General features: G+C 47.9%; 1 protein-coding gene across 1 annotated transcript in view; it reads right to left on the bottom strand.

The window, feature by feature from the left end:
• Positions 1 to 27,594, bottom strand: part of TBC1D5 (TBC1 domain family member 5) — a gene marked incomplete in the record, with an annotated part of 601,299 nt that overhangs the window by 540,908 nt on the left and 32,797 nt on the right. The window contains 1 exon segment of the mRNA XM_045742746.2: positions 25,474 to 25,559. Coding sequence (XP_045598702.1) covers positions 25,474 to 25,519 — 46 coding nt within the window.

Genomic DNA, 27,594 nt, shown 5'->3' with positions numbered 1-27,594 from the left:
CTTTCCCATGTAACAACAAGCCCCGCGCTGAGGGTATCAACACCCAAGGGATTCAAACGGGGCCCAAGCCCCCCCCAAGTGAACTCCTCCCCTGCCCCGGGAACCTCCACGTCAGGACCCGGGGCCGAGCAATCTTCCAAACCCTCTGCCTCTGGAGAAAAAGCAGAGTCCGCTGGATAAGCTGGGATGAAGGGGGCCCGCTGTCACAGCCCAAAGGCTCCAACAAGAGAAACAGGCTGGAATGCCTCTGCCGCCGATCCGGAAGGGGCAATCCCCGAAGCTGCCGAGACTCACCACCAGGCAAACCCTGCCCCGACTCAGAAACCCTCAGACGTTTGGGAGCCGGGAGCAGTGGGGGGGGGGGGGAACAGGATGAACCACAGCAGGGAAAGGACTAGGGGGTGCAGATGAAACCAAAGTCGAGGAGACTAGCTCCCCCAAGTTTGGGTCCCTATAACCAAAGCGGGGCATCCGGAAAGGCAAGCAAACTGTAGCGTTGCAGTAACCTAAACCATGCATGTAATGCCCAAGCTGCTTGCACCTGAATATCAGTCTCATTGGACTGGGTGAATTTTAGTACCAACAAGGTACCAACAACTCACAGGACTCCGGGTCAAAGGTGTCATTGACCCAACAAGCAGCATGGCGGAGGCAAAGACGGTGAGTGTCACCCTGAGTCAAGGGGACAGAGCAATCTACAAACTCCCACAAGGCGAGGTGAGACTCTGAGGTCTCTTCCATCGGACCATTGAGCCCCAAAGGGGGTTTCTAGGGCCCTTAGGCTAACTGCTAAGGGAAGCCCAGGCGAGCTACCAAGCAAACAAACTAAACGCTGAACCCCTGCGACGTGTGCAAGCATGGGGACCTGGTGGAGGGACACCAAAATCATACAAGTGGTCCTACAGCCACACCAGGCAGACCCCCGCCAGGCAAAACAAAAACAAAAGAAAAAACCAGCGTTGAATATAATGAAACGCCATTTTCTGGGTGAGACCCGGAGGCTCCCCGGAGCTTTACCGGCTGATATGCTAATGTCAGACTTTGGCATCAGTCATGTGTATGGAGTTCTAGGGCCTACCGGGGACCACGAGCCAGAACCTGGCCCCCTCAGAGAGGCAAGGGGAGCAATGGCCTATAGAAACCCCCGTGTGGTTGGAAGCATTCTATGTCTGCCATCGCCCGGGTCAAGCATCCAGAAAGGTAAGCATTCCAAAACAAACCCCTATTCTGGTGAAAATTGCTACCTAAGCCGAACTAGTGGATAGAACTCTTCAACAGAAAACAAGGAAACTAGTATGACGTCATACGTCACCGCGCCGCTGTCTGCGCAGCTCCCCCCTCCCCGGGAGGGGAAAGGGGGAGCCCCAGACCTCCCACGCCGGCTATCCACCCATCAGTTCTGAGGCTGGATGTCAAAACACGCGAAAAACGCCGACCAGAGGGAGGGAGGGTTGCCGGGGAGCCTCCGGGTCTCACCCAGAAAATGGCGTTTCATTACATTCAACGCTGGTTTTCTGGGGGGAGCCCCGTCGGCTCCCCGGAGCTAACTACCCACAGAGGAAGGTCAAAGGGACAAAACCGGGAGACGGACACCACGCACCCCCCAAGGAGGCGAGACAACCGGCAGCAAACGCCAACCCAAGGCGCCACAGCCCCGAAAATCCCGGGAACAACACGAGAACCACGAGCAGCAAGGCCCCTGCACGAACACCAAAAATCCAAGCCCGAAAGACTGCAAGGCCACGTCGCCCAGACGGCAGCGAGAGCAGCGAAGCCACGAACGCCACAGGCATGAGGGAAGAACACAGGCAGCTTAGCCGCAAGAACACGGCTGACCACCCGGGACACCATCACCCGCGAACCGGGAAGAACAGAACCGGATCAACGCAAAACGCGCTCCGGACCCAAACACCGTGGCACGCAAACAACAGCGGAGGGCCGCCACTGAACACAAAAACGACACACCCCCGGCCCAACCAACGAAGCACCAACAAACCCTGGACCCCTCCAGAATGCAGCAGCCCCACCCCGCGCCAGAAAAGATGGAGACTGCTGCCATCAAACAACCAAAACGCTAAAACCGAAGGAGCAAGAAAACTCAGCGAACCAACCCCCAGAGGCAAAGGCCCAAAGGAAAGAGCCTACGAAAAAACACCGGAACCGAAGGGGCACTACCAACCGAGGAGAAGACAGAGCACGCTGACCAGAGACCAGGATGGTGCAAGCGGCGCACGAACAGGCCGGAGGTGAAACGACGCACAAGACAGCTGACTAACGGTGCAGAAGCAACACCAAGACCGAAAGCAAGCTGAAGCGGCTCCGCCTGCGCCGCACGAAAAGAGGCGACAGTATGTGGCAAGACGACGGCCCAAAACCCCCACTAGAAAACCAAGCCGAGAGTAAACCAAGCCAACAAGAATAACCACCTAAGAAGGGACAGGAAAAGGAAGGACGGCCAAAATACCCCATACTGCCGCCAAGAGAAGCACGCAGGTGGGACACCTACCACGAAGCCACCCGACCACCAACCGGAGGCGAGACCACAAGGCAGAACATAAGCAGCCCCGACAAGGCCCCCCCAAGCCCAGGAAAAAGACGGAGCCGCGAGAAGATCTCGGGCGCGACCACCGAAACCCAGGCGGCACAAGGAGATGGAACGTCTGCCGAACAGAAAAACTCCCCAAAGCATGCAAGCCCGCCAGGAGTTCAGAAACGACGGGTCCGACACGAGACATCGCAAGAACCCCCCCCCCCCCCAAAAAAAAAAAAAACGGCAGGGCAAGCTAGGAAAACCAAAGAAGGCGGAAGGGTCGCCGCCAGAACAGGACCCGAACCAAGGGGCACGAACAACTGCAAGAGACCGAGACAAAGAAGCACATCACAGGACACAGGCTGACCAACGCCTAAGAACACACGCAGAACATCCCTGCTACAGAGGTGGCAGGAAGAAAGAGCAGAAGCACAAAAAACCCCAGGAGAACAACCAGGGGTGGACAATCAGGCAGGGACAAAAACCGCACGCAATCCCCAGGCACAAAACGGCAGCAAAGTGCCACTCCACAACCGGACACAGGAACAAGGACACGCCACCGTGAAACACGGTACCAATGCACACGTGCAGCAGCAGCAGCAACAGGCACCACTGCAACATGCAATATGTAAATAGCAACTCCCCTCTGCAAAGGCAGAGAACGGAGCAGGCAGACCCCAGACAGGGCCAACGGAGACACGACAAAAACCTTGCAGGCCCAGAAACCTGCACCAGGCGACCGACGGCGGAGAAACCCCGCTCGATACCCGCTGGATGAGGTACTGGGAGCTCTTTTACACCTGAAGCCCGGCCCAAGGTCAGGCCAGACCGGCCAGAGGATGGCCCACTAGGCAGCTGCTAGGAGCAGTCCACCGGCCCACATACCCCCACAACCAGGACGGGCCGGAACTGCCATACGAAAACAGGCCAGTGCGCCCTGGAAGTCCATGGACAAGCCAGCAAGAAGGCTTATGCTCGCAAGTAGGTCGTGTAACAAGCACAGACCACTGATGGTAATACAGTGTTCCCCAAAAATGCCAATAGCACCACTGCACTCCACTGGTACTATCCCGCAAGTTCTACCAGATAGGCGGGACCCAAGAGCCAGAGCTCAAATCCTGCAAGCACAGCCAGGAGCCTCACCAGGTGAGTACAGAACCAACCCTACAACCCCCACACCTCACAACATTAAAAAAGGAGGGTCCCCTGAATGACTCCAGCATGGGTTGGACATGCACATGAGGGGGACAGGAAGGGGTGATAAAGGGACAGTCACTGGTGTGCGAACGGTCTCAGTCGTACAAAAATATACCTAAATAAAGACAGGTATATAAACACCGCCGCATCCAGCGCCCGGCCAAAAGACGCCAGACTGCAGAAACTCACCTGGCGAATGGTGGCACGAACTTGACACGACTCAACCGTGCCCAGAAGAACTTGGGAGCACCGCCAGGTGAAGACACCAGAGCCGGACCCTGCCGGACCCGCAGGAGAACAGGGAGAGGCGAAGGAGGCGGTCCACACCCATGACACAGGGAAAACCACGGTGTCCTCCCCACAACTGGGAACCAGGACACCCCCGGCGCAAAGGGGCACATACCGCAGCCAGGGAGAAGAACGAGAGGCGAAGCACTGTAGCAAAAACGGGCGCAAAACCCCAGCACTGAAACACCGCCCAGACCAAAACAAACTCCACGACGCATGCGCATAACACGCTGGCCGAACCACACACCCTCCCTGCGGGAAGGCGCCAGCCAGGACTACTGCACGAGAAAAGGAGCCAAAAGAGGAAGCAGGAACAATAAAACCGGCCAAAGAAGCAAAGAGCCCAAAAAGGAACCCAACCGGGCGACAAGTAGCCCAACCGGGCGACAAGTAGCCCAACCGGGCGACAAGCAGCCCAACCGGGCGACAAGCAGCCCAACCGGGCGACAAGCAGCCCAACCGGGCGACAAGCAGCCCAACCGGGCGACAAGCAGCCCAACAGGGCGACAAGCAGCCCAACCGGGCGACAAGCAGCCCAACCGGGCGACAAGTAGCCCAACCGGGCGACAAGTAGCCCAACAGGGCGACAAGTAGCCCAACAGGGCGACAAGTAGCCCAACAGGGCGACAAGTAGCCCAACAGGGCGACAAGTAGCCCAACAGGGCGACAAGTAGCCCAACAGGGCGACAAGTAGCCCAACAGGGCGACAAGTAGCCCAACAGGGCGACAAGTAGCCCAACAGGGCGACAAGTAGCCCAACAGGGCGACAAGTAGCCCAACAGGGCGACAAGTAGCCCAACAGGGCGACAAGTAGCCCAACGGGGCGACAAGTACAAGGAGCCGACAGACGTTCCAATAATGCGGGAAGTAGCGAAAAACCTTCCCGTACCCTCAAGAACACAGAAGCCAACACTAGTCCCGAAGGCACACGAAGGCGCAGGCGCACCAGAGATCAGAAGTCACGCAGAACCCCATCGAACGGGGAAACATGACAAAAACACCGTCCCAAAAAGGGGGGGAGGAAACATCCACCCACAAGACGGAACCAACCGACTCAAAGGCCAAGGAACCGAGCCCGGGGAGGGGCCGACGTCCAACAGCACGTACGGCGAGTGGGGAGGAAAGACCCCACTCCGCGTAACCACAAGCCCCGCCTAGAGGGGGATAAAAACCCCCCACGGGGTCTAACGGGGCCAAGGCCCCCCCAAGTCAGCCCCTCCCCAGCCCCGGGAACCTACACGACAGGCCCCAAAGCCCCGGCCGTACCAGAAAACCGGGGCAGCCGTGAAAACACTAAGGAAGGGAGCCCACTGGCAGACTCATACAACACGGCTGGAGGAACAGGCCCAAATGCCCCCGTCACTACCCCGGAAGAGGAATTCCCCGAGACTGCCCGAGTCTCAACACCACCAAAAACCCCGCCCCGAACCTACAGACGGTAAGGAACCGGATGCAGGCAGGAAGGGTGAACCAGGGGAAAGACAAGGGGGCGTGGATGGAACCGAAGCAACCAACACCCCCAAGTCCCAAAACGAACTACAACGGGGCAGCCCCGGGGCTCCCGGGGAGGAAACCACGAGAACGTTGCCACCACCAAGGCTCAAGTGCAACGCCCCTGCTGCCCGCACCCGCTTTGTTAGCACAACTGGGTAACCGAGCCACAACGAGCAACCAAACTCGCAGGACTCCGGGTCGAAAGTGTCACCGACCCCACAGGCAGCAGACGGAGGCAAAACAGAGAGTCACCCAGAGACAAAAGGTGAGAGCAACCCTCAAACTCGCTGGAAGCGAGGGGGGGACTCTGGGGTCACATCCATCGGACCCGCGCGCCCCCAGGGGTTTCCCAGGGTCCCGAGCGTTTACTTTAAGAGGACTCGCGCTCAGGTAATCCCAGGCAGGGTACTGCTAACCGGCACCCAAAGCTACCAAACAATTTTCTAAGAGCTGAACCCCCGGGACGTGTACACTCACGGGGACCTAGCAGGGGGTACCACCAGAAAATACTGAGAACACAAGGGACACAAGGGGCAAGAACGAAGGCAGACCCCCCCCCACCAGGTAGATAAACAAAAAGAAAAAGAAAACCCCGCAAGAGGACAGCGTACCCAAGCGGAACATAGCCGGCCGTTATGATTGGTAAAGACAAGCTGCACAGTACCCCGCGCCCCACCAGTGCAAACACTGCCCCTTACTCTAAGGCGAACAAGGGAGACAGAACACCCGAGCACACAAAGAGCGGCCGAAAACCAAGCAGTAAACGGCCAAGCAGGGGCAGGACCCAGGGAACTTGTGGAAGGTGGCCCCAAGCCCCAAGGGCAGTACTTACAGGGCACCTAGGGAAGGGAACCCTAGGCGCATGCAGCCCGAGTACTGAAGAATCACTCCCGGCTCAAGCACCACCTAGAAAACAGACACCACACTCTAGGTACAGTGCTGAAACAACCACTGGAGCCGGAGCACATAACCATTGCCTATAGCATCAGCCTAAGAACTGATGGGTGGATAGCCGGCGTGGGAGGTCTGGGGCTCCCCCTTCCCCCTCCCGGGGAGGGGGGAGCTGCGCAGACAGCGGCGCGGTGACGTATGACATCATACTAGTTTCCTTGTTTTCTGTTGAAGAGTTCTATCCACTAGTTCGGCTTAGGTAGCAATTTTCACCAGAATAGGGGTTTGTTTTGGAATGCTTACCTTTCTGGATGCTTGACCCGGTCGATGGCAGACATAGAATGCTTCCAACCACACGGGGGTTTCTATAGGCCATTGCTCCCCTTGCCTCTCTGAGGGGGCCAGGTTCTGGCTCGTGGTCCCCGGTAGGCCCTAGAATTCCATACACATGACTGATGCCAAAGTCTGACATTAGCATATCAGCCGGTAAAGCTCCGGGGAGCCGACGGGGTTCCCCCCAGAAAACCCCGCAAAAGCACCATGTCTCCCGACGTTGTGATGAACAGAACCGGTCGCTATGCGTATATCAGACAGCTGCACAGTCCCTCGCGCCCCAGCCAGCGACAAAACTACCTCCTACCCAAGGGAAAACAGGAGGAAGAACCACCTCAGTTGAATCCCAAGGGTGGGCAATCACCGAGCAGCAACAGAACCATGTGGAGGTGATTCCTGAATGGCTCACGAAAAAGATAACCCTGAAGCCACAAGGGCAGTACTTACAAGGCACCTAGGAAAGATGGCCCTAGGTGCATGCAGCCCCAGTACTCTTGTGTTACTCCTGGCTCGCATGATACCAAAACTGAACAACACCACCGCATTGCAGTACTGCTCAAAGGATGGAGCCAGAGTCGATCAACCATTCACCCTCACAACAGTCTGTGAACTGAGGAGAGTTGCTGGCGTGGAAGTCTGGGAACCCCCCGTTCCCCTCCCGGGAAAGGGGGGTTGCACAGACGGATGTGCGGCATTTGTGATGCCATACTTGTTTCCATGGTTTTGATTGGGGGTTGGTTCCATTGGTTTTGATCTGTTGCGAGTTCGCCTTTCGGTTTGCAAATCTTTGATCAGCAGTAGTTTGTTTTGGAATTCCTACCTATATGGCTGCCTGGCCTGGTAGATGGCAGACAAAGATTGCTTCCAATTACACGGGGGTGTCTTTAGGCCATTACTTCTCGTGCCTTTCTTGAGGGAGCCAGGTTCTGGCTCTGGTCCTCAGTTGGCCTAGAACTTCTTTGATTGACTGTTGCCATGGTCTAATATATACACACCAGCCCAGTATAGCTCCGGGGAGCCAAAAGGGCTCTCCTCAGAAAACACCGCTGACCGGAGGAAGTGATGCCGGGGAGCCCCCGGGACTCGCCCCAGATAATGGCGTTTCATTACATTCAACGGTGGTTTTCTGGAAAAACAGGCCAGCCAGGATCGGTGTGGGAGTTCGCGACAGTGTGAAAAGGAAAGCCCTAAAAGGAAGGAAAGCCCTAAACACATGCAGCTCCAGTAAACTAAATTGTAGAGTGGCTCATGCACACTCTCGCATAAAAAAACAACCTCAAAGGCAAAAATACCTTTTTGTTAGAGAACAAGACACCAGAGTCAGAGCGACGACGAATCCAAGGCACAGACATTAGTCTAGAACTGACTGGTGTGGGGCTCTGCTGACCCTGGCCAGCTCCTTCCTGTCCCCAACAAGGGACGAGGTGGAGCAAACTAGCGAGGGGGCTAGTTGAACGAAATTGTGATTGGTTGTTTTCATAGTTGAGAAAATCTTTTTGCAATTTTGGGTCAGTGGTCTCGTTTTAACCATGCAGTGGTTTGTTTTGATTCACCTATCTTTCTGGGTGCCTTCCCTATGTTGTGGCAAAGATAATAACCTATAAATGTAAAGTGATCATAGGCTATTGCTCCATGCACTTCTCTGAGGGAACTAGGTTCTAGCTCGATTTGTCTGGTTAGGCAAATAGAACTCCGTGACTGATGGCACTAAGTAGTATGGCACTGATTAGTGTATGATAGCTTCAGAGAGCCAACGAATCGCCCCACAGAAAAACTGAAATTCAATTTTTTTTTTTTTTTTGGGGGGGGGGGGTCCTTGAGGTTACCTGAAGCCATCACACTGATTCAGTGCCATACTACTAGGTGCCATCAGACAAAGAGTTGTTATTGCCCTACCAGGAACCACAAGCCAGAATTTGTTTCCCTCAAAGAGGTGCAGGGAACAGTGGCACTATGAATGCCTTACATTTAAAGTTATTCTTGTCTGCCACTAACAGGGAAAGCACTCAAAAAGTCAATAAAGCAAAACAGACTACTGTACTGCATGGTTAAAAACGAGACCACAGCCTCATAACTGTCAAAACCACTCCCACCCAACAATGTAAATAAGCTGTAGAAAATCTGTGAAACTAGCCTCACTCCTCCCCTCAAACAAGGGAGGGGGGGAGGTGGTGCATTCTAGCACACAAATTTTTTTTTTTTTTTAATTTTATCCCAAGAGACGAGTTTATTGGGCAGCGCCACTCATCTTGTGAGTGGACATACTGCCATAGCAGCATGTACAACACTCCCCAAAAAGGAAGAAAACCCGCTGGGTTGTTCATCCTGTCACTTGTACCCAGACACAGCTAGAACTTGCTTAACTATCTCAAGTGAACAGCTCCTCAAACAAGAAGATTAACATCTGTCAACCCTTAAAAGCTTACGTTATCTTGCGAGTGCAAAATGGGGAAATCTTTTAAGAACAGTATCAATATTTGACAAATAGTGTTTTCCTAACTCAAACAATGTGGGGTTCATTATTCTACACATATTTCTAATGTCTCTCAGGTGTTCACATTCACGTAGATAGTGTTCAAGGCGGTGTCCGTCACTCTCATCACAAATTCTGCAACTTCACTGATCAACAGTCGTTTCCATTCCGTATCTCCATGGATATTTGTATCCCAGACGGATTCTCGCTATTACTGATTCTCTCCTGCGTCCTCCTATTTGTCCATAATGATTGGGACTGCCAGCTGCAACCATGTTGTACCATCGTACAGATTCACTGGTTTGTGCTTCTATCCTCCTTTCCTCAGTTACCTTGTCATGATGATGTTGCCTGACAAATACCTTTAATTTGTAATAGAGTCTTGGGTATGAAGTATTCAATATGGTCTCCTTCAGCGCCTTCAGCAGCCAGCACATCTGCTTGTTCATTCCCACATATTCCATCATGGGAGGGGACCCACAGAAACTTGATGACTCTTCCCTGATTGGTAAGTACTCTCACAGCTCTCTTAATTTCAGCAACTATTGCAAGATTTTCTGCCTGATTTTTACTTAGGCTTTGCAGTGCTGCTTTTGAATCAGCTCAAAAAACTGCACCATTAATGCTCCGTTCAAGAAACCTTAACGCCATAACAATGGCTCTGCTTGCGTTGAAGAGGCATAGTTCTCAATACGCGCTTTTTCTTCATTTCTGCATTGGAAAGTATTATCCTTGATTACCGTGTATGCTGCACCAGCCCTGCCATTGACAGGATTAGATGACCCGTCAGTGTAGATTTGATCTAGTTCATCTCCGGCTTCTTTATAAATTTCTTCGAGATATTTGAGCCTCATTTCTTGTGGTAACATGTTGGATTTTTTCATTGCCATTTCAGTGATGATAATCTTGCATGAGCCATCCTTCCAGGGAGGTAACCTCTCTACAGGGAGAGGGCGTGCTCAAGCTCAAGGGCTTGCTCAAGCTCAAGGGCTTGCTCAAGATCTAGGGCTTGCTCAAGCAGGTGAAGCTCTTCGAGGTAGCAGATTGATCTGTGATGCCATGTTTTGCTTCTCCTGTTTCCCCCTGAAAGTAACACAGAGCTCAGCTTTTTCTTAACAATATCATTGTAATGGGGATCTCTAGCTATCCTAATTGCAAGCTTACCATTCAGCTCCTTAATTCTGCTTTTAACACTGGGAAGGGACGACAACTCTCGTAGATTAAGACATTTTGGCAGTTCTTGGAACTCCAAGAATGATTGTCATGGCTTCATTTTGAATGCATTCAAGCCTTTTCATACCGCTTTGGGAGTAGGTGCACAGAACTGGAACGGCATAGTCTACGACGGAGCACACATAGGCTGTATACATCATTTTAAGCACTGCAATAGAGGCTCCATGTCCATTCCAGGTCATAGCTTTCAGTGCCCTGAGTTGACTTTTGCAAGTTCCTATGAGTTGATTGAGCTCCTCTTTCTTTCCCTTGTTAGAGCCGACAGTGACGCCATGGTACCAATAGTGGTCAACCCATTCAAGTGTTACACCATTAATTTGCAGTTCTACATTTGCTCTACGCGTGTGATAAGAGTATGCCTTCGTCTTGTTTGTGGAGAGCGTGAAACCGAGCTCACTACATTTCCTTCCAAGGAGTTCAATGGACTGTTCAATTTTTCCCAAGGTGGCAGCCCTTATTAGGACATCATCTGCATATCCCACTTGTGTTCCTTCCGGAAAATCAATATTTGCAATGGCGTTCATAAGTACATTGAATAGTGTAGGGCTTAAGACTCCGCCTTGGGGGGTCCCTAGTTCCATATTCATTGTTCTGGAGACTGTTCCATTGAAGCAAACCTTGGTTTTCCTCCCTGTGAGGTAGTCTTCAACCCATTTCATGAGTCTCCCCTTGACACCCATGAATGCAAGCTCGTCCAGGATCGCAATCCCCTGTGCTTTGTCGAAGGCTTCTTTGATGTCAACAAATACAGAGTACCTAGCCGCGTCATTAGCCAAGTAATTAACTATACAATTTGTTATGCTCCGTCCTTTAACAAATCCATTGACCCCCTCCCCTAACGTACCTATTTTGTGCAACAGTCGGTTTAGGATGATCCTTTCAAGCATCTTGCAAGTGCATGACACGAGACTGATAGGTCTGTAATTACCAGGGTCATTGGGTTTCGGTATGGGAACAATTATTGCGTGTTTCCATTGTGTGGGCTGCACTCCACTGAGGAATGACTTGTTAAACAGGTGGAGTAGTGGATTCCCAGACACTTCACACAGTGCATTGAGTATGTCATAGGTGATGCCGTCTTCACCAAGTGCAGTACTTTTACCCTTTTTCATAGCGCACCTTACTTCCTGGGCTGTGATCTGTTCCCCATATTCGTCATCACTAAACAGTGCTCTTGTTATCCTAATTCATCTATCATCATGTCGCAGGTGCTGTTCCCTGCTGATTTCTGCAGGGAGGGAAGAGGAGGATGCTGCATCACTCCACTTGTGAATTAGTTCTTCAGCCTTACCCTGGAGGTCTTTGTGAGCCGCAGGCTGGGCTCTACCCACCCCCTTAGTTATCTGAATTTTTGCCCACACTTGTCTTGCAAATGTTTTCTGACCAATAGAGCTAATGAACTCAAGCCATTGTCTTTCCCGCTCTTTAATCTTCTCTTCCCTGGCTACTTGACACACAGTTTTAAACAACTCTTGGTTACTTTCAGTGGGATGTCTCCGGTACTCTCTACTCATTTGCGTTAAGCATCTTTATGTGATCGTTCTCATACCATTTTATTTTCTTCCTCTGAGGGTTACTTCGCCCAGTCGAATGGCGTGGAATTCTGAGACGGCTCTCAATTTGGTGATTAAGGTCATCAACAAATGTATCAATGTCTTCTGGGATTTAGTATTTCGTGAACCAGTCACTCATCCTGTTTATGAAGTGCGACCTCATATCTGGTCCGAGTGATAACCTTTTTCTTTTATTTGTCTCTTTCCTTCTCTTGCTCATGTCGACGGTGGTAATCAGTGCCCAGTGATCACTACATAAACTGTGCACAGTGTGTGTACTGGCATCCGTGTCCTGTGCATTCAGCAAGAGAGCATAGTCTAATCCTCCTCTGAGGTGAGTTGGGTGTTCATCCAACCCGTCCTCTTAAAAATAACGTCACTTTTCGCTCGTATGCGCACTATGGCCAAATTTGGACGTAATTTGAAATGAAATCGACTCGCAAAAGTGACGTACTGTTCCGTTTTCTGTTTAAGTCGTGCGGCTTACTCGGCAAGCTTAGAAGAGAAAACTTTTCTTTAACGTTTTTCATGCCGTTTTGAAACTTTATGAGAATTTCCTGCCCACCTAACCTATCAGAGGACCCTTAACTTACTGTTGTTGAAAAAAAATCCCAAATTTATTTTCACTTTCAAATTACGTAAATATTCGGCCATACGGGCAAACGGCCAAAAGCGACGTTCTTTTTAAGAGGACAGGTTGGTTCATCACCCAGGACTCTAAGGTTTTCACTTCCCCTGACACAGAATGACAGTTTCCGTCCATTAACATTGGGCTGATGACAGTTGGCACCAAAATGTGGGTGTCTGGCATTCAGGTCACCAACCAGCAGGGTAGGTTCTTCATTAACGAATTCAGGCAGTGTGTCAAGGTCAAGTTTACTCTGTGGCACATATAGGTTGATTACATGTAGGGCATTATTGTTTAAATAAAGGGTTACTCCCAGTGATTCAAACTCATCCCCCATGTGCAGGTCATCAATAATCTGTGCGGGAATGTTGTTATTTACAAAAGTGACGAGACCCCGTTTTCTTTCCCCAGCGGGCAGGGAGAAATTTCGATAACCGCTGAATCTTGGGTTGAAGTCATCACCTACCAGCATCTCCTGTAGCACTATGACGTCAGTTTGATGTTCATAGATGTACTGTATGATGTTATTAATTCTATTGCGAACTCAATTGCAGTTTCATTGTAGTATAGTGAGATGTTGTTCGTTGTGATTATCCATTTTGAGGTTGTTTGTCATCAGCTGCACGTGTGTAATTATTATGTTCACATGTGTTATCGTGTATTCCATGGTGTTTGGTGTTACTGTGTGTACTGGTGTTACTGTGTACACTGGTGTTACTGTGTTCACTGGTGTTACTGTGTACACTGGTGTTACTGCGTGCGCTGATGTGCTGGTGTCCTGGCTGTGTCTGCTCATGTACCTCAGCAGTGTGTGTTGCATCATCTTGCACCAGGCTCTGGCTTGCAGAACCTCCACTCGATGGACTCTGCTGTTGCAGGATTTTGAGGATTTGTTCCCGAGTCGTCTTAATCTGGCAGAGGGCTTTCTCAAGTTCCGTTTGCTTTTGCAATATTTGATGGACGACTAGATGAGTTTTTATCATATTTTTTTTTTTATCTAGCACACTAGTTTCACAAATTTTTTATAGCTTGTTTACATTGTTGGGGGGGGGGTAATTTGAAGTTATGAGGGTGTGGTCTCGTTTTTTACTATGCAGTGGTCTGTTCTATTTTGCTAACATTCTTGGTGCTTTCAATGGAGGTGCCAGACATGAATAACTTTAAATGTAAGATATCACTCCCTGCGCTTCATTGAGGACCAGATTCTGGCTCGTGGTCCCCGGTAGGCCACTAAGAACTCTGTAATTGATGGTACCTAGTAGTATGGCACTAAATCCGTGCAGTAAATCTTCAGGGACCCATCGGGTTCACACACAAATTGTCATCTCATTACATTCAGCGCTGGTATTTTAACTATAAATAACAGAACTGTATGTGTAAAAAAACTTAATTTTTACCAAAGTCCTCTGATATAAGTATCAAAGCTCAAAGCAGGAAACACATTTTCTTATAAAAGAAATGTATGACAATGGCAGTGCTGTTTATATAAGCAGTGGTTTTGAAAATTATCTTAACATTTTTAAAGCTCAACACAGACTAAGCTCATTATATTGATAAATTTGTCATGTCTTCAAGTCAAGAATATACTAATATGAGTTGACCTTAACAAATAGCTAGACATTAAAAACCAAAACCATTAAGTATGATTAAATATAATGCTACTCATTTATAAAATAATAACTGACTGCATTGGCATTAACCATTAATGGTTAGTTTAATTAACCATTAAAGTATGTAACATCTACAAGCAATAGGAACTTCCATGGTTATAAAGTTAAGATCAAATGCAGGAATAAGCAAAGAGGTTAAGGAAGCATGAGAAACATTTAGTAAATAATGTAAATTAACTCTATTTAAAGCCTAAACTCAAGTTGGATTAATTCCAGAACATTTCACAACACATTAACTCATTTGTCATTTTCAGTTTTTAAACTTGTAGGTGTACAAGTTTTTCGTAAAATTTGTACATTATTGTTGTTACAATTTTTAGGCAATCTACAGAGTCCTGAAGGTAACAACTGTAGTGCAATTAAAAACTAATTAAATATTCTCTTGTTTGGTATTTATTTGCAACAACATATAATTGATAATATGCATTATTATTGATATTATGCATTATTATTATTGATATTATGCATTATTATTGATATTATGCATTATTATTATTGATATTATGCATTATTATTGATATTATGCATTATTATTATTGATATTATGCATTATTATTATTGATATTATGCATTATTATTGATATTATGCATTATTATTATTGATATTATGCATTATTATTGATATTATGCATTATTATTATTGATATTATGCATTATTATTGATATTATGCATTATTATTATTGATATTATGCATTATTATTGATATTATGCATTATTATTGATATTATGCATTATTATTATTGATATTATGCATTATTAAACCTTATCAGGATAAGTAGACTACACAAGGATCTGGTTCTTTAGCACATGTAAACCTTTATGGGCATTATTATGCTGTGCTGGAACCTAGTGCTTACGAAGACGCAATCCCTTGTGGGGGATGATTATGCTCTGCTCGCACCAAGTTCTCAAGTATACACTCGATTTAACGACCTATATGGAGCTGTGCCCAGGTCGTTAAACCCAGGGCTCTGCTAAATCCAGAGGTTTTAAAATGTTGGTAACTGTTTAGTGATATTTGGGAGAGCAACAGGATAGATGGTGGGGGTGAACTGGCTGGCTAGTTAACTGCTGGTAGGTTGCAAGTTGGTGGGCAGGCAAGTGGGCTGGCTTGCTGGATGGGCAGGGCTTTGGTGATGGCTGGCAGGGTGGGTGAGTGGGCAGGGAGGGTGGGTTAGTGGGCAGGGATGGCTGGCAGGTGAGTGGGTGGGCAGGGAGGGTGGGTTAGTGGGCAGGGATGGTTGGCAGGGTGGGTGAGTGGGCAGGGAGGGTGGGTTAGTGGGCAGGGATGGCTGGCAGGGTGGGTGAGTGGGCAGGGAGGGTGGGTTAGTGGGCAGGGATGGCTGGCAGGGTGGGTGAGTGGGCAGGGATGGCTGGCAGGGTGGGTGAGTGGGCAGGGAGGGTGGGTTAGTGGGCAGGGATGGTTGGCAGGGTGAGTGAGTGGGCAGGGAGGGTGGGTTAGTGGGCAGGGATGGTGGGTTAGTGGGCAGGGATGGCTGGCAGGGTGGGTGAGTGGGCAGGGATGGCTGGCAGGTGGGTGGGTGGGTGAGTGGACAGGGATGGCTGGCAGGGTGGGTAAATGGGCAGGGATGGCTAGTAGGGTGGGTGAGTGGGCAGGGATGGCTGGCAGGTGGGTGGGTGGGTGGGTGGGTGGGCAGGGATGGCTGGCAGGGTGGGTGAGCGCACAGGGATGGCTGGCAGGGTGGGGTAAATGGGCAGGGATGACTGGCAGGGTGGGTGAGTGGGCAGGGATGGCTGGCAGGGTGGGTAAATGGGCAGGGATGACTGGCAGGGTGGGTGAGTGGGCAGGGATGGCTGGCAGGGTGGGTAAATGGGCAGGGATGGCTGGCAGAGTGGGTAAATGGGCAGGGATGGCTGGCAGGGTGGGTGAGTGGACAGGGATGGCTGGCAGGGTGGGTGAGTGGGCAGGGATGGCTGGCAGGGTGGGTGAATGGGCAGGGATGGCTGGCAGGGTGGGTGAGTGGGAAGGGATGGCTGGCAGGGTGGGTGAGTGGGCAGGGATGGCTGGCAGGGTGGGTGAGTGGGCAGGGATGGCTGGCAGGGTGGGTGAGTGGGCAGGGATGGCTGGCAGGGTGGGTGAGTGGGCAGGGATGGCTGGCAGGGTGGGTGGCCAGGCAAAGTGGATGGGTGGGTAGGTGGCTGGCTGACTGGTGGGCAGGCAGGCGGGCTGGCTGAGTGGGTTGATGGGTGGGTTGATGGGTAGGTTGATGGATGGATCGGTGGCTAGCTGGAAGGCCTGACCTAGATGGGGTTTAACAACTGAGTGAAGGAGGCCTGACAGCTGAGTGGACAGCGCTCGAGATTTGTAGTCCTAAGGTTCCGGGTTCGATCTCCAGTGAAAGCGGAAACAAATGGGCAGAGTTTCCTTTCCCTAATGTCCCTGTTCACCTAGCAGTAAAAAGGTACCTGGGAGTTAGATAGCTGCTACGGGCTGCTTCCTGGGGATGTGAAACAAAAAGGAGGCCTAGTCGAGAACCGGGCAGCGGGAACGCTAAGCCCCAAAATCATCTCAAGATAACCTTAAGACAAGGCAGGCGGGGTGGGCGAGCAGACTGGGTGGGTGGGCAGGCTATCAGGCAGGGTGAGTAGGTGGGTGGGCAGGCTATCAGGCAGGGTGAGTAGGTGGGTGGGCAGGCTATCAGGCAGGGTGAGTAGGTGGGTGGGCAGGCTATCAGGCAGGGTGAGTAGGTGGGTGGGCAGGCTATCAGGCAGGGTGAGTAGGTGGGTGGGCAGGGTGGATGGATGGATTGGTGGTTGACTGGTGGGTAGGTTGGTGGGTAGGTGGGCGGTCAAGGTGGGTGTGTGTGTGTTGTGGGTGAGCGGGGTGGATGGATAGATGGATTGGTGGGTGACTGGCAGGGTGATAGGTGAGTGACAGACAACCACAGACTGGATTATAGCTCCCCCATCCTTGCTACATCCAACCCCACCATCCCCACACTGGATAATCCCAGATATTTGCTATGATTCCTGTGCACAAGGATGTTCGGAATATTATTTGGATTGGAATGCTCAGCTCAGTTGCACATTCTCGCAGTACCCAAGGTGAAATTCCATCAGGTCCAACTGCTTTATTTCTTCCTAGCCTTTTGAGTAATTTTTCAACTTCATCTTAGGAAACCTGGAATTGGCATTCAATTTCCAACTCAAGTGCCATACTACATGAGTTTCATTAGTTACGGAGTTCCTGTATGCCCACCGGTGGCAAGAACCTAGTCCCCTCAGAGAGGCGCAGGGAGCAATGGCCCAATGAACACTTTACATTTAAAGTTTGTCATCTTTCCATCGACCAGGGAAGGCACCCAGAAAGATAGGCGAATCAAAACCTGGTTGCCTGGTTGATCAAAACCATTGCCTGGTTGAAAAATGCAACCTACACCCTCAAATTATCAAAATAATTACCCCACAAAGAAAAGAAACCAGCAAAACTTCGTCCAAGTAACACCCTGTTCGTTAGTTCCACCTTTTCCCATGTTGGGGGGAGGGGGGGAACTTGCCTGGGTGAGCCGGGCCACCACCAGCCAGTTTTTGAATGATAAAAGCCACCGATCAGAAGGAGAGAGGGTGTTAGGAAACCTCTGGGGCTCACCCAGAAACTGACGTTTATTACATTCAATGTTGTTTTTTTGTGGGGAGCCCCATTGGCTTCCTGAAGCTAACTACCAACAGAGAAGTAAAAACGGGGACTTACCAGGGAGGCGGCAGCACTGCACATAACTTAAAGATAAAACCACCGGCTGTGACAGCCTCCCCAAAACAACACAAGGCTGCAGAGGGCCAGGGATATTAACCAGATACCTGGCAGCTAGAACCCTGTTAGACCTCCAAAACCCCTGTGCCTGAATAGCGTCCATGTTTCCTGAACACAGCCGACAGAGCTGCATACTTCCACACTTCATGGGCAAGAAGGCAGACTGCAGGCTGGCTAGACTTGATGACACCGCAGACAACTTAAGACATTAGCCCTGGAACAGGGAGCCTGGGAAACTGGATAAACCCAGAGCGCGTCCACTAACACAGAACCGGTGGCCCGCAGGTAGCGGCGCAAAACTGTTATTGGAAATAACACATGATGTACCCCTGGCCGAACCAACCAAGCACCCATAACCAAAGGACCCTTCCAGAAGCCCGCCATCTCATTCTCCACCAGAGAAAAGTACAAACCTAAGAAAACGACCACCAAGACCCAAAGAACCCTCAGTGCCTGAGAGGAGCATAAAGCATCCCTTTCACAATCGACTTGAGAATGGTCCAGGACGGATCGAAACGTCGTCGTCCCTTCACCTTCTAGTGTGTGGTCTGGTCAACATACTTTAGCCATGTTATTGTGACTCATCCCCTGCATCCCTTTTTTTCATAAAGCATAAAGCAAAGCAGTACTTTTTCTCATCCTCATATCAGACACAGACAAGGACACAACCTACAGTACTGTATCTTCCTTTGCAGACGACACTAGGATTTTTATGAGAGTAGACAACATAGAGGATATGGCAAACCTCCAATCAGATGTAACTCAGGTCTTTCTATGGGCTATAGAAAATAATATGGTGTTTTACAAAGATAAGTTCCAGCTCATGCACTACGGAAAAAAATAAAATTTAAAAACAGAAACCACATACAAAACGCAGTCAAATTATAACATAGAACGAAAAGCAACATAAAGGATTTGGGTGTACAAATGTCGGAAGGCCTTTGTACACCCACCTTTGTACAAAGAACACAATAAAGTAGCTGTCACAACTGCAAGAAAAACGACAGGTTGGATAACAAGAACCTTTCACACTAGAAATGCTATCCCGATGATGATACTCTCAAGACTCTAATGCTCTCTAGAGTGGAATACTGTTGCACAATGACAGCCCCTTTCAAAGCTGGAGATATTGCTGACTTGAAGAGTGTGCAGAGATCCTTTACTGCTAGAATCCACTCGGTAAAACATCTAACTACTGGGACCGACTAAAATGCCTAAATCTGTATTTTCTTGAGCACAAGCAGGAGAGATACATAATAATTTACACATAGAAAATATTAGAGGGGCTGGTCAAAAACCTGCACACAGAAAATTACACCACATGAGACCAGAAGGCATGGCAGAATGTGAAGAATACTGGCATTGAAAAGCGGAGGTGCAATAGGTACTCTGAGAGAGAACTCTATCAACATCAGAGGCCGAGACTGTTCAACACGCTACCACTACACATAAGGGGTATAACTGGCCGACCCCTCACAGTGTTCAAGGAAGAACTTGATAAGCACCTCCAATTGATACCTGATCAACCAGGCTGTGATTCATATATCAGGCTGCGAGCAGCTGTGTCCAGCTTGGTTGACTAGTCCAGCAACAAAGAGGCCTGGTTGACGACGGGCCGCGGGAACGCTAAGCCCCAAAACCATCTCAAGGTATCCTCAAGGTAACTATCCCAACACGACCAAAAAGCTGCGGAAAACCACCCGGGTCCTGACACGGAGCAGGCACAGCCTGAAACCAAGGCTGGGCCAGCCACCACTGGGCTCTCTCCTGTATGATTCCAGCTGAGCCAGAACCCAGAGCAAGAGTTGGATCTGGGTAAAGAGATCCAATAACCCCCATCTCGACCAGCCCAGCCAAAATGCGTCCACAGCGAGCACCTTGCAATGGGGAACAGTACCATGTACAGAGGAAGGCACTGATACCAAGCCGACATGAAGAGATCCACATCCAAGTGTCCATACATCCGGTAAAGACAAAGAACATCCGGTAAAGACAAAGAAAGGACTCGGAATCAAGCATCCATTCCGTGGAAAGCAGAATGAAGCGAGACATGCCGTCTCGCTTAGCGAAAGGCCGTCCCGAGAACTCGGCAGATGAGCTACCCAAAGCGACTAGGTCCAAAGAAGCACGGATCAAAGGAAACCCTCCTGTTCCCCTGTTTGTTTCAATGAACCAAGGGGAAGCAGTCCAAGTGGAGCTGGATCACAGAGCCCCAAGAAACCTGCCACAAACTCCAGCATGGTGCTGTGAGTCCAACAAAAGGATGGGCCCCACGGCCCCAGGCAAGACTGTTGAGCACTGGTCACAAAGCCCCAATCAAGCGTTGAGGAATATTTGAAAACATTGAGCGAGGGAAGGGAAAGGCACCATGACACCAAACCCGAAAATCCCGAAGAGGAAGCCAGTGACACAGCACCCAACGTAGGGACACCAGGGGACGGCCCCAGTGATCGTGAGAGCAGTGAAAGAGACTAGAACAGCCTCTGGAGCTAAACCCTGCCCAACGAATAAACCAGAAGGGCAAAGTTCAGATGCACAGCTGTTCAAGCAACCACCGAGTCACCTGGGACCCCCTCAGCAGGAGCCAACGGCGGGACTGCAGCCAAAGCCAGGGGGAAAAGAAAGCTACGCCTTTCGAGAATCCCAAACAAGGCCCTACCAAGTCTGAACCTGGGACGTAACCAACTGGAGCTTCCTCCAGTTTACCAGGAACCCAAACTCGGCAAGCTGGGAAAGAGCCAGATCCCTGGCTAGCAAACAAGCAGGCTGGATGGAAGCCCAAAATAATCGGTTGTCGAGGAAGGCCAAAACCCAAAGACCTAGCAGACGAAGATGAGTCACCACGACCCGAATCAAGCACGTAAAAAGAAGAGGTGCCAAATACAGCCCAAAAATAAGACAATGAAAGTGATAAGTTAGTCACCCCATCACAAAACCCAACCAGCTCATGAACCCTGGATGAATAGGGACATGCCAATAAATGTCCTAGAGGTCCAGGGAAACACCCAAGAACAAGCCAGACCTGGGACAATGTGGTCACCCGAAGAGAGGGGCAAGGAATCAACCGGTTCAGAAGAGACACATCTAGAAAGGACCGAAAATCCGGATGCCCGAAGCGACCAACACCCCAAGTCCGGACCTAACCAAAACGAGGCAGCCCTGGGGCATCCGAGCAGGCAACCAACCCAGCATGTTGCAACAACCTAAACCTACCATACAATGTGACAGCCGCTTGACCCCGAAGATCTCCCGAAGAAGAATGGATAAACTGGAGAACGAGCGGGAAACAAGACCCACACAACTCCGGATTGAAGATGTCGTCGACCCAACAAGCAGCATGACGGAGGCAAAACAAGTGATCGTCACCCTGAGACAAGGTGCAACGAGCAACCTTCAAACTCACACAAGGCGAGATTAAACTCTAAGGACACATCCAGAAATCAACCAAGCCCCGACAGGGGTTTCCAACCAAGCCCGCAGGGGAATGTGTCCCTACGGGAAGCCCAAGCATGGGTGCTGCCAAAGCTGGTTGAACCCTGTCTATACTGGGCAAACTGGCCCCTGTGAAGGGAGCAGCCTCAGGAGGGGGGGGGCGAGCGGAGGACCACCGAACAGAATCTAGATGGACCTAATGGGAAACCGGGCAGCTTTCCACCAGACAGGAAAAACTAAACCAAAAGAAAAGAACTCCAAAAGTGCTCCACCACAACAGGAGACCAGAGAGGGCAAGGCAGAAGCCAAGCGACTACCCCTATGGGAGTGAGACCCGAAGGCTCCAGGGAAGATAACCATGAAACCCAAAGGAAGTATTTACAGGGTGCCTGGGGAAGAAGGCCCTAAGTGCATGCAGCCTGAGTACTTGGATCTCCTGGCCAACACACCAACACACAGCAGGTATCACTGCTAAGGTCAAAACCTTTACAGGCAATCATGTCCAGAGTAGACATCTGCCCCAGTTGGCTTCAGTCGACAAACTGGTGGGCAGACGGCTGGCTCGGTGGGGCAGTACCTCTCCCTCCCATTGAGGGGGAGCACAAACGAGCAGCGCATCAGGTTCATGATGATTTGCTAGTTTCCTTGGTTTTCTTAGGGGAAGTTTTTAGCCTCTGTTTCGGTCTCCGGTTGCAATTTTGTACAGTTGGGGTCTGTTTTGGGGCACCTACCTTTCTGGGTGCCTAACCCCAATCAATGGCAGACATGAAATCCTCCAAAAACAGTGGGGTTTCCATAGGCCATTGCTCCCTTTGCCTCTCTGAGGGAACCAGGTTCTGGCTCGTGGTTCCCGGTAGACATGACAACTCCATACGACTGAAGCCCCAAACTAATATAGCTAATATCAGTCCTATAGCTCCAGAGAGCCGACGATGCTCCACTCAGAAATGGTCAATAAACTCTAAAGCACAAAAGTGGAGCCATTTTTCACTAATCCACATATATTAATTTTTATTCACTGCTCTACAGTATTTTCTTTTAATAGCAGTGTGATTTACATAAACCAGTGAGTGGTGATTTAACCAATGAGACTCATCGTTACAAAGCGCCTATTCATTCGTAATCTAACCCAATAATACAACAACAAATGCAGTGATGCCATTCTGCACTATGCAAGAAATTGGGAGGGGTAAAAGAATACTGTTCCTTGACTGCACATTTGTGTTATCTCAGCTATATTTCAAATTCACTACACATTTAAGTCTCTTGGGACACCACTCATGGTCATCAACCTATTCTACAATATTTAGGCATTTGAATTATCCTGGAGCCCCTCTTATGCAGGTGTGTCCTCCTCTAGTCTCCTAGGTATGTGTGCATGATACACTATTAGTGTATCAAACACACTTGCTACTTCACCAATGTTACAAACTTTAGTTATAAGCGTGCAAATTATGGATATAATGTCTGAGAGGCTGATTGGCAAAAGGAGTAGAGTTGTGATACCTGTCAATGAAATATTGTTAAGTGTTGAGTATTTTTTTCCAATTTTTTTTTTCGTAATCTAACATAGATAAGTAATCGTAGTTACGTAGTAAAAAATTAGTAACGTAGATTAGTAGTAAGTAATCTAACGTTTTTTTGTAAACAAACCAATCCTATGTTTTTTTTCATATTCATATTTCTTGTTAAGTTGATGAATTTATGTTATGTGTGTATTATTTATTTAGATTCCCAATTTTTATTGCAAAGTGCATCGATTGCTGTTTAACTATGTAGTTTGAATGTTAATTTCTTGAAATCCAATAGTGCTTTCTTTATGTTTGCTATGAGGAAAGTGGCAAAGTGATCAATTGTTCTGTCAGTGATTATGGCAGAATCACTTCTGGGGGATGTTATGTTAGTTCATATATGTTCTAAGGTTGAAGCAGATGTTGGAGTGATTCGAGTGGACTTGGTGATTGTAGGGATTAGCATACAAACATGTGATTTAAATTTTAAGCCAATGCAAAGAGGCATTCTCAGATACTACAGTACAGTGGTACCTCGAGTAACAAATTTAATCTGTTACAATGCCATCGTCATCATGTGAAATGGACGTCATACAAAACGAATGTCCCCATTGACATTAATAGTAATCAAATTCATCCGTTCTACCACCAAAAAACATCAATATGATATTCAATGTTTTACATATTGGAGCAGCCTACCGAACATACACTGCACAAACCTTTATGACATTTTTCTTTCTTCAAATTTTTTCAATATTTATTTTTCATTTGTCTTATAGCAAAAGGTTCGTTCGGTGGTCGGCAGGTAAGCTGCTCCATTCCCAATTTTTATTGCGAAGTGCATCGATTGCTGTTTAACTATGTAGTTTGAATGTTAATTTCTTGATATCCAATAGTGCTTTGTTTATGTTTGCCATGAGGAAAGTAGCAAAGTGATCAATTGTTCTGTCAGTGATTATGGCAGATTATGAATTAGGTTACATAAAAAAATGGAAATAAAAAAAATGAAGAATTTTGAAAACCAGAACAAATGTCAAAAAGGTTCATTCGGTTATCTACAGGTAGGCTGCTCCATGTTTCTTAAATAAAAAAAACGAATAAAGTTGAAACAATTTGGAAAATGGACAAATGCCATAAAGGTTCGTTCAGTGTTTGACAGGTAGGCTGCTCCATTATAACAATCTTCCTTTGTTTCAAATGTGTTCCATATGTTTTGTATTTTTCATTTACGTCTCAATAATGGAGCAGCCTACCCGACAAACACTGAACGAACCTTTATGGCATTTGTCCATTTTTCAAATTGTTTCAACTGTTTTTTTTTATTTTTCGTGTTTTTTATATTTAAGAAACATGGAGCAGCCTACCTGCCAACCACTGAACGAACCTTTTGCTATAAGACAAATGAAAAATAAATATTGAACAAATTTGAAGAAAGAAAAATGTCATAAAGGTTTGTGCAGTGTATGTACAGTAGGCTGCTCCATTATTGAGACATAAATGATAAATACAAAACAAATGGAACACATTTGAAACAAAGAAAGATTGATATAATGGAGCAGCCTACCTGTCGAACAGCCTACCTGCCGAACACCGAACGAACCTTTTTGACATTTGTTGTATTTCAGAATTTTCATTTCTTTTTTCTACAAAAACGTCAATACTTTGCAACATCTCAGCAGTCACCCCTTTATATCCCAGCATCATTAGCATCTTTAAACAATAACAACATAATTTATTTGCATCGTCGGAGGCGTTCAAGAAGGTGCAAGAAGCAGCGCGACGCCACCATGTGGTGTTGACGTTATTCAAACGAGCGTTCACCATACGGGACGATTTGTTGCCGATCGGGCCGGTCGTTACCCAAAATGTTCGCCTTTTGGGGCGATCGTTATGCAAGGTACCACTGTATATCACTTGGCAACAAAGCAGTAGGAAAGGTAGGGACAGGAGAGTTAATATTAATGCAACATTATAAAGTGTTGTGTCCCACTACCACATATACCTTTTAAGCAGACTATGATAATACACTAATAGTCTAATAGTGCAATAAGTAATGGAATATACATGACTTTCATAGAAATGAGCCAGAACCCCAAATCAGATGTGTACATCAGGAAATACATCATTACTTATATCTAACAACTTTGTACAAACATGTTCTATGCAGTGTAGCCAATATGAAGGAGGGAACCCACAGAGAACTAAGCATCAAGAGACAGAGCTGTACAGTACTGTATGTGCATAGTCAAAGAGCATACATACTGTATTATACTTATCTCTCTACCTTAAACAAGAAATTCATGCACAAAGCTATAAATAGAACACCAACATAAGCAAGCAATATCATATTTAATGCTAAATGCTATCAGGTATTACTTTAATTACATGTATCAGCAAAGTTAAGGAAATAACTATTACCAGTGGTGAAAATAGTCTTCACATAAAAAAATTACAGTTAAAATCTTACCTACAAAATTACTAGTCTGGGATATCAATGGCCGAAATCGCTCCATTATTTTTCTTTGTGACCTTCAACCCTCGGCGTGCACAAGTCTAAAAATATTTGAACAAATTAGATCCATCTTTTCAAATGAGCTTAAAATATGGAAAATAATGAAAAATACTCCATATACAGTATGTGTACTATATTTAATTGAATATACAAAATTTTATATTATTCAAATTCTGATAGCGATATTAGTCTTTAACCACTGTGATGTGCCGAGTTTATTGTGACATTCCCCCTGTGGGCATAAAATCAAGTGTTCACAAATTTTTTTTTTTAGCTTTGTAAAATGATAAATTCCCTTCGCTGAACACTTATATGTAAAAAAACTAAAAAATTCCACCTACTTTGGGTGTGGGGATGTGGAGAAAGGGGCGTCACGGGCTGGTTGCCTGTGCGTGAAGCTCTTAGATGCGATCGTGCGCACAATTCAAGCACTGCGAGTTGCCACAAATGTAAATATCCACTCGATTTAACAGCTTATATGGGGCTGCACCGAGGTCGTTAAATGCGGGGCTCCAGTATTTCCGAAGTTAAATGTCGGTAATATTTCAAGTAACATTCAGGTAAGATCAGGGTTACCCGAAACGCTATCATATGAGTGGCTTTAGGTATTGCATATACTAGCTCTATCTATAAATCAAACATTATGTTTGTAAATCAACTATGTATTTGGGGGGCCTCGTAGCCTAGTGGATAGCGCGCAGGACTCATAATTCTGTGGCACGGGTTCGATTCCCGCACGAGGCAGAAACAAATGGGCAAAGTTTCTTTCACCCTGAATGCCCCTGTTACCTAGCAGTAAATAGGTACCTGGGAGTTAGTCAGCTGTCACGAGCTGCTTCCTGGGGGTGGAGGCCTGGTCTAGGACCGGGCCGCGGGGACACTAAAGCCCGAAATCATCTCAAGATAACCTCAAGAAGATGTATGTACTTTCCTGAATAATTTTTTTTATTTAATTTAATTTCATTTTGATTTAACCTCTCAACTGTTTGGCTTCCAAATATGACCCCCCCCCCCCCGCCAGTGCGCAGGAAATAAATCCTCTGGAAAAAATTCTTTTTTGTTTTGAAAGTGCCAAAAACCCTACCCTGAGTATGGGTATAGTAACAGAAGGTCGAAATTGTACATACTTTGGCTGCTATGGGGTCTGTAAGTTCGTGCGTGACGTCATCATTCCCTTGTTGCTTGCGGCGTACATCCCCAGGGCCGGTAGGGCGCCCGGGGCAGGATGAGCGAGTTGCCAGGAATATATTTTTGTTCATTTTTTGCGCACAGTTCCAAATACATCTTATTTGTTTTTCATGCCAATCCTATGTATAATGAACATGTACACTGTATTATGGCAGTAGAACATCAGTACTGTCCGAAGACAATCTGTTACGTGCATGACACATATGAACACATACGTTACACATATTTCCCATGCATCATGCTAATTTATGTATACAGTGGCACCTCGACATACGATTGCCCCTACTTACGATAATTTCAAGTTACGATGTAAATTTCATAAAAAAATGCGACTCGACATCCGATGGTGTCGTCGACTTCCGATATTTGTTGGTACATGTTCGGGTCGACCGAGCGCGTGGTTCCTGGTCACGCGGGCGACTTGCCTCAGTTTACCACAGCTGCCCGCTTAGTGACGATCGCGCCTATAAGAAATTCTGCTTCTGTGGTGATTTTTTGCATTTTGAACATTAAAGTAATTATTATATATCACGCCATGAGTCCCAGGAAAGTCAGTGGTAAGGCTCAACATACGAAAACCCATGTAAGGATGACCATAGAGCAGAAACAAGAGTACAGAATGTCTCTTCCTCAACAATTAAGAAAATGTGTGCAGCATGGGAAGAATTACAAACCTTTGCTGAAACGACTCACCCAAATCAAGCTACAGTAGGTCATTGTCTTAACCTATTCAATGACACTGTGATGCATCATTACAGACAAATGTTAAAAAGAAGGGAAAAACAAATGTCTCTTGACAAATTTGTAGTGAGACAAACAAGCACTGAACCACAACCAGGTCCTAGTGGTGTTCAGGCAAAATGTAGGAGAGAGAGTACCCCAGAGAAA

The sequence above is a fragment of the Procambarus clarkii genome, chromosome 11 (assembly GCF_040958095.1).
Source record: "Procambarus clarkii isolate CNS0578487 chromosome 11, FALCON_Pclarkii_2.0, whole genome shotgun sequence".
Taxonomy (NCBI): Eukaryota; Metazoa; Arthropoda; class Malacostraca; order Decapoda; family Cambaridae; genus Procambarus; species Procambarus clarkii.
Note: the sequence above shows the minus strand (reverse complement) of the source record. Positions and strands in the feature narration are given on the sequence as shown.